The 8,584-nt window shown below is 45.5% G+C and overlaps 1 protein-coding gene across 1 annotated transcript in view; it reads right to left on the reverse strand.

Annotated features, from left to right (window-relative positions):
* Positions 1 to 903: 903 nt before the first annotated feature.
* MTNR1A (melatonin receptor 1A) overlaps positions 904 to 8,584 on the reverse strand; it is a 17,939-nt gene continuing 10,258 nt past the window's right edge. Inside the window, exon 2 of the mRNA XM_017516795.1 lies at positions 904 to 2,410. Coding sequence (XP_017372284.1) covers positions 1,542 to 2,410 — 869 coding nt within the window. The 3' untranslated portion in view covers positions 904 to 1,541. The remainder of the gene's footprint in view (positions 2,411 to 8,584) is intronic.

Consider the following 8,584-nt stretch of genomic DNA (forward strand, 5'->3'; position numbering starts at 1 on the left):
GCAGTTCATTTGATAAGTCCTAATCTAATGATCTTGAAAGAGCTAATCTTCCAAACAGACTACAGAATAATTTGTACACTAAAAATATCAAGCACAACTGATTACATATGTAAGTTTTTCAAGAGGAAAGAAACATAGAGCTAAGGGCGCTCTACTTACTGATATCACAGTGAGGAACAGAGAAAATACCTTAAATGAATGATTATGAGACTCCTACGTGGGGATTCTAGTAGGGGAAACCTGGGTCTTTGATCTTTATGAGTAGCTGTTTCATTGGCAATATTTTAACTCTCTGATGATAGTGAAAAATCATTTCAATATTTTAAAGTTACATACTTGATTTTCAAGTAAGATATTCTTGGCAGCTTTTTAAAGGGCACAGTTTTTGATTCACTATGTTTGCTGACATACAATTCAAATATAGTACAATCCAGAAATACATGAATAAAATTCCATAAAAAACAAAGGAATCACACTGTATACACTTAGCAACATAGCAATTCATACCAAGCATCAAGAAAAGAGTATAAAATCAACTGCAAAAAGCATTCAGTTGAGCATGGTTAATTTTTTAAGGTTTGGTTATCTGAAATTGGCAACACTGGCCTAAATATTATCTTTACTATTTAAGTTTGATTTTGGTAAGAACTAGAACTTGGGTAAAGTTTTGTAGACAACTTACACACACACACACTCATCATAATTTGGTATTTTCCAAATATGCTTAATGAAAAGAATCATTAGCAAATATATCCAGTTAACTTTTTGTTTTTTCTTTTGTGTATATAGTTGCAAGTCAGTAATTTATTCTAGTATGTGACAGCTTTGCTACATTTTATTAGAGACGGGGTTTCACCATGTTGTCCAGGGTGGTCTGAAACTCCTGAGCTCAGGTGATCTGCTGGCCTCAGCCTCCCAAAGTGCTGAGATTACAGGTGTGAGCCACCATGCTCAGCCTATACTTTATTTATCTGGTTGCATGCACAACTTGTATCATAGAGCAGCAAACATTTATGGCCCTGAGTATAGCTACCCAATGCTAACTCTGCCAACAGAAAGTTTGTGGTGTTGGTTGTGGTTGTGATTGTTGATGAGCCATAAGCTGATTTATGTTCAGCCTTTCCTTTTGTTGTCTCATTTACAAAAAAAAAAAAAATTGATCCATTTATAAATAAAGTTCTCTATTCGTTTTTCCACTGGAAATCTTCATAAAGTGGAGAAGAATGCAGCTGCCCCCTTTGGGGCACTCACTTCCAGTGTGTTTGCACGCTCCTTCTTCACCTGAATGCATTCAGCAGCTGACTCTCCCCCAAGCCCTGAATCACATTCCTCAGTCAACATGTAACTTCCTTGACCAGTAGATTGGAGATGTGGTCAGAAAGCTGACAGCACTTTAACTCAAACTATGGCAGCAACCAGGTGAAAGTTGGAAGCCTCCTCCATCACTCTGTTTTCCTAGACTTCTGTCAACAGGAAAGCAAACGCAGAGAGGAGCGAGGCCTCGGGCAGCATGTGCGTCTGGCCAGGAAGGGGGTGCTTTCTCAAATGGAGTCCACCTTTACCAGATTCTTGTGGGTCATCAGTGGAGACGGTTTGCATTTGACCCTATCTGCCACATCGTTGGAGCTATCCACAAAGAACATCTTGGCTGTACAGAGCGAGACGATGATTCTCCTGTATTCCTCCCTGAAGTTTTGGTTCAGCAGCCCGTATATAATGGCATTGAGGCAGCTGTTGAAATACGCCATGTAGTAACTGGCCACAAACAGCCACTCCGGGATCCTGGGCACCATGCTGGCCGGGTCGGAGGCCACGGCCAGACCAATGAAGTTCAGGGGAGCCCAGCAAACAGCAAAGAGCACGAACACCACAAACATGGTGACGAAGTTCCTCAAGTCCTGTGGTTTCAGCCTGGGTTTGTGGTCAGGCTTCACCCTGCGTCGGACCTGGAGAACCAGGATCCATATTCTCAGGTAGCAGAAGGTGACAATGACCATGGGGACGAGGAAGTGGAAAACCACCAGGGCGACAGTGTAGGCAGAGCTGACAGGCTGCGCGAAGGTGCAGGAGTAGATCCTGGGGTCGTACTGGAGGGTCCCCGCGTGGAGGTTGGGCAGGACGGCCGCGAGCGTCAGGAGCCAGATGAGGAGCACGTAGCAGAGCGAGTTCTTGCTGCTGTACAGTTTGTCGTAGCGGAGGCTGTGGCAGATGTAGCAGTAGCGGTTGATGGCAATGCCGGTGATGTTGAAGATGGAGCCAATGACGCTCAGGCCCATCAGGAACCCACTAACTTGGCAGTGCAGGTGCCCCAGGTTCCACCCGTTGTTAAATATTGAGGTCAGCACCAACGGGTATGGATAAACGGCCACCACCAGGTCTGCCACCGCTAAGCTCACCACGAAGATGTTTCCTGAAAGAGAAACGTTTAGGAAACATCCATCAATGATAGACTGGGTAAAGAAAATGTGGCACATATACACCGTGGAATACTAGGCAGCCATAAAAAAGGATGAGTTTGTGTCCTTCGCAGGGACATGGATGAACCTGGAAACCATCATTCTCAGCAAACTGACACAAGAACAGAAAACCAAGCGCCGCACGTGCTCACTCATAGGTGGGTGTTGAACAATGAGAACATGTGGACACAGGGAGGGGGGCGTCACACGCTGCAGTCAGTTGGGGGAACTGGGGGAGGGACAGCCAGGGTTGGGGAGGGATGACGAGGGAGAAATGCCAGATATAGGTGATGGGGGGAGGAAGGCAGCAAACCACCTTCCATGTATGTACCTGTGCAATAACCCTGCATGATCTGCACATGTACCCCAGAACCTAAAGTACAATAAAAAATTAATAAAAATAAAAAACCAAATGCAGTGAATACCAGTTCACACTGGGTTTCCTTTACAATTGCTAAACAAGAAGCTGCTCCTGCAACTCTGATGACCTGATGTCACAGCGGCCACCGCCCTGCAGATGAAGTGGAGGCCGTTCCAGCAGGAAGCCAGCCCACTGCTACCCGTCACACCAAGTCCAAGGTTCACACGTTCCCAGCTCCCCAGAACACGGCCTGTTCCATGCTCAAAACGGCTGTCTTTCAAAACGTTGGTTTCTCTTCTCTTGAATTAAAAGTCCTGAGATCAGAAAACTTGCATTCCATCTGTTGTTCTAGAGCCTTCTACATCACCTGAGAAATCTCATATCACATTATTTCTCAAGCCAGCCACAACTTCCTTAAGTTCCAAGTCTTCACTCCCTCTCCAGTCCTTCAGCAGCTCTCAATGGGCCTCTAGCTTCTGTTCATCCCACAGCACAGGAATGGAAAGAGGGCTCTGTTGTCAGCTGTCTGGATGAGAACGTGGCTTCGTTCCTACTGACTGTCCAACAGGGGCAAGTTACTTGACCTCACCAAGCTTCCGTTTCCTCTCCTAGACGATGGGATAATGAGCATCTTCCTCTCCAGGCAGTGCTGAGCATGAGATGTCATGATCTGTGACCAGTACCATAGACAGTGTCTTACACCATAGAAACGTTCAGGTTCTATGACTCCCTCACCTTGGACCAAAGGAAAATGCAGAAATTCTCTTTAGATTTTTATGAAGAACTTACGTTACAAAACTTAAACCCTAGTCTAATTGATACTTTTCTAAATTAATATAACACATATTTAATTATACAAAAATTAGTCGTTTTTAGAGGGGGACAGAGTCTTGCTCTGTCACCCAGGCTGGGGTGCAGTGCTGTGATGTTGGCTTACTCCAGCCTCCGCCTCCAGGGCTCAAGCGATCCTCCCTCCTCAGCCTCCCAAGTAGCTGGGACCACAGGTGCACACCACCACACCTAGCTGACTTTTGTATTTTCGTAGAGATAGGGTTTTGCCATTTTTCTCAGGCTGGTCTTGAATTCCTGGGCTCAAGCCATCCACCCACCTCAGTTTCCCAAAGTGCTGGAATTACAGCTGTGAGCCACTGCTCCCAGGTACATTAGTCCAATTTTAAGAGATGTTCTGCAAAGATGGTTTTTCTTTAGAGGCTCTTCAGCCTTTGTTTCTTACTATTCCTTCTGCCTCCAATTGCTCCTCACAACAACTTTCTAAATGCTGCCTGTTCTCCCAAGTCTATCTCAAATAGAAATGCCAGAAGCCCTTGTTCATTTGCTCACCTAGAGGTAAGAGCTTCCTCCTCTGAAAGCTCTTTATATACTGCTTTGTACTCAGATTAAATTATAATACATTCAATTCAACTTACATATTAAATGCATATATTTGGGGCAGGGGACACAGGAATTGAGAGGCAGGAAACGCCAAAAGCATTACACTAGAGTAAGCGGCAACATCAGAGTACACACAGAGCCAGAAGCAGTGAGGAAAGGGGCGCGCTAGATGGGGATGGAGGGAGCCCTGGTGGGGAGACACAGCAGCTTTTGCCCCCCGTCCTATTGGCCTGCAAGCCAGGCTTCCCTGCGTCTCCAGACTGTGGACCTCCTGAGTACATTTCCTCATATTTGCATCCTAGGCTGCACCCAATACGGTGACTTTTGCTCATACGCTTGATGAGTTAATGAAACTGTCACCTCCCAACATGTGAAATGAAACAGCCCATAGCAGTCATGATGAAAGAAAGGTAACATTTGTGCCATTTATTTAGAAATTTCAGATAAAGTATTATAAAAGCAAATTCTTTAAAAATTGGTTGTATTCATCCAAATTTAAGTTACGAAGGCAAATTTATTTTTCCCACAGATCACTTTCAATTAGTGTCCAAACATTTAAATTCCTAAGAGGCCTATTTTAATAAATTCTCAGTTCAAAATGTTTAATCCTTAAAAGTATCTATAATATGTGAAATTCTGTTTCAAATTAAACTGTCATTGTAACAGCACATTTTTGCCCACAGTGTTATGATGACAAACTGGCCTAATAGAGATTTATTTTTAAAAGAGCTTAAAAATAAAATCACAAATGATGTCATAAATTTCTTTCATGGCTCTAATACTCTGCTTCATTTATTTTATAGTAATTACATTGCATTACTGTTCAAGTAATTACATTAATTAAACCATTAGTTTAATTTTCTTTGAATTAATCCCATTTTACAAATGCTTGGTGGAAATTAATGAAGCCACAGCCTCCACACGGGAATAGCTGTCAGGTAGCTCCCATAAAGCTTTAGCAGGTGCTTCTGTGTGCATGGGGTGTGTGCGGTGTCCAGGGTAGAAGGGGAAAGGGAATTTCCTCTTTTCTTTTAGGAACTTCACCAGATAAGAGTCATTAAATCATCTAATCATAATCATACACATTATAAGTTCATCTATTCCATCCTCAAATCTATCTAACTCGAGACATTTGGACAATCCACCCATTTTTACAGCAATCCAGGACGGTATGCAACAAGCTTCATAATGCATTCTGAAATGGAAAATAGTGTCTGTTCATGGGTAATGATTTCTTCTCTGTGGGATTTAGTTCCAATCCTTACTGTGGCAGAATCACAGAATCATACGATGTCAAGATGGAGAGACGTGTTAGTGACCTCCCTGGATAATTCCTACTTTTTAAAGATGAGAAAACAAAAGTATAGATTTCAGTTGGATGAAATTGGACGACTGCTTCATGAAAGAGTCAAGATCACACCAGTGCTATTAACTGGTTAGTTTTGTTCGATGTTATTTCCCTGAGAAATCTCCTGTACTCCTACGTCCACATGTGACTCAGAAATTGGGCCCTGTGGCTAAGTCCTGAGCTAGATGGGCAAGGACTTGGAAGAAACATAATTAGAAGAACAGTTACGGGCTCGGGAGAAGGCATAGGCACACAGGCCTCTCAGAATGGACACGCAGTGTGACGCTCTTTGTGTCCTGATGATACAACCTGTGGATATCAGTTATCTGTCCTCGGCCAGCAGTCCTTGACCAATGGGCTCACAAAGGTGTCACGACAGCAAGGATAGAAGTTATTCATGATCTCAGCAACGGATTACTCCTCATGAAAACTGATGCAGATACAGCCAGCTGCACTGCTGCGTGTCCAGCCTGCCGAGAGTGAAGATCAGCACCGACAGAGCACCACTCCCTGGGGAAGTCAGCCAGATGCTGCTGGTATCTGGATTACATACTACTTCCATCATCGAAAGCAGCAGTGCTTTGTTCTGACTGGAAGAGAAGTGTACTCTGAATATGGCTTTGCCTTTTTATACCTTTACAAGCCCTTAAATCTTCCTAATATCCATAGGCTTACAGGAGGCCTTATCCATTATTATGGTATTCCTCATGGCATTGCTTCTGACTAAGGAATTCATCTGACTGCAAATGAAGTATAGTAATGGGGCCATGTCCTTGAAATTTACTGCACTTAACAGGTTTTCCATCTCAAAACAGCTGACCTGACAGATTGGTAGAATGGTTTTTGAAGGATCAGTTTTGGCAGCAGGTGGGTGAGCCTAGGGTACAGACCCCTACCCATGTGGTACCTGCTCTAAATCAGTGGTCAATGTAGAGTGTTCTTCATCCCATGGCCAGGATTCTTGGATCAGAAAGTCATGGGTGGAAATGGCAGCTCACCTTCTCAAATCACCCTGGTGATACCCTAAACCAAAATGTTTGCTTCCTTTCCCTGAAACTTCAGGTTTCGCAGAGCCCGTCACCACAGCAAGCCTGGGCTCCAGGCTGCTTCTGCTCACCCTCTGTCTTTCACCGATGTTGTCACAGATGCTGCTAACGCTTGGCCCAGGCTGCCCTCACCAGGCTGGCTCATGTCTCCCCAAAGTGCCTGTGAGTGCTGGGTGCCTGCATTTGACAAGGACAGCACCCTTCCCCAGAGACTGCCTTCAGTGACCAAAGAGCCACTGACACAGGGGTAGAAATGACCAGTCCCTTCACCTCAAGCAATGGCAACTCTCCTGCACTGATGCCCAGAGGCCCCAACTTATGGATCAGGACAAGTCTAGGTTTACCTGAGATCCCATCCCTGCGTGACCCTTTCCCCGGCCCTGGTCTGCTTTTCTCTCTTTCTTACAAGCTCCCCGGAGACGGCTCCCAAAATGAAGCACGAGTACCAAGTCTCTGTCTCGAGTTCTGCTTCTAGCAAACCTGAAGCAGATCTTCAGCTCTGTGACGAAGCTGGGTGGGTTCCTAAAGAGCTCACTGGCTTCTTGGTGGGAAAAAGAAGCTATTTACGATGGTGCCTTCCAGAAACAAGCCAACCGTCCTGGGTAGCAGTCACAGGCTGTAGCTGCTTCCTGGTGCTGCTCTTCTGTGCTTCCATCCTCACTACGTGTGCATCTGCTCCCAATGTCAAGGCAACGTGAAACCACACACGTGCCCAGCAGCTTGTCTCCTTCTGAGACTAAGGTCCTCACTGTGGACATGAACCTTTGTGCACTCACGGTGAGCACAGAGCCTGGTGCGTAACAGGTGCTTGGAAATCGTTTCCTGAATGAATTCATGCACCCTTGGCCTCTGAACCGCACTCTCAGAAAAGCAGAAATAACTTGCTCTTCTGCTCATATCCACTAAGATGCTAGTTTTCTCAGTAGGCCAATATGCACTCCTCCTTCCTGCACTCCTGTTTCAGCCTGGACTTTAACCATGTGGAAAGCAAGATCAGAGGGCCCCTGAATTCCTGTTCCTGAAGACTATATGAAACTGAGGGTGCCTGAACTGGCCCCAGGACCAGTCTGGTTTAATAAAGAACTATTTACAAACTTGGTCTGTAGTTTTTAAAATTCCATGTGCATACATGTTAACTGTATGACAAGGGAAAGCTGAGCACTGCAGGTGTGTAAGGAATATTCTCTGGCGGGACAAGGGAAAGGGAAGGGCCTCCCTTCGAGGCATCAAAGTGCACACTCAGTGTTTCAGATTCTTCAGTGTAAAAGGACTATCCCTTAGAAACTTGTCTTTTCAGATTACTAGAGGCAGAGTGCACCATGAGTTTAGAAACAAAACCCCGAGTCAGATCCTGGCTGTGTCACCTGCTAAGGTGACGTGGGGTAAGTCACAGCTTCTCACAGCTGCAGTCACTTAATATGGAATAGACCAAGCTGCTTAGGGCTGTGGCGAGGATCTGAGAGTGTGTGGTCCGTCTTCCTTTGCAGGATCACTCCCTCGTGTCTTATTTCTATTCCCCTGTGATGGAAGCCACACATGTGGCTTCACGGAATGTTCCTCCCTGGCACAATATCCTGGCTAGGGGGTATCCTCCCTGATGCCTGCAATAAACCAGGGGTCTCCCCATAGCTGACAAGCCTCCTCTCATCCCCTGCCTCTCCTGCCATCGGCCTCACTGCTCCCCTCCACCTTCCACACACAGCTCTCCACAGCCACACGTGACAACTCATCACCCTGCAATATCCAGGCTTAAACAGCTCCACAGGATTCAGTGACATTCTTGGTGACCCCTTCTCTCAGCCTTTCACTCCATAAACCTTCGAAATTATAATATCCTGTTAATGTGACACGCTGGCCACATCACACCCCACTGACGAGACACACCGTTCACATCACACCCCACTGATGAGACACGCCGTCCACATCACACCCCAGTGATGAGACACGCCGTCCACATCACACCCCACTGATGAGACACGCC

The sequence above is a fragment of the Cebus imitator genome, unplaced genomic scaffold, assembly GCF_001604975.1.
Source record: "Cebus imitator isolate Cc_AM_T3 unplaced genomic scaffold, Cebus_imitator-1.0 Scaffold603, whole genome shotgun sequence".
Classification (NCBI taxonomy): Eukaryota; Metazoa; Chordata; class Mammalia; order Primates; family Cebidae; genus Cebus; species Cebus imitator.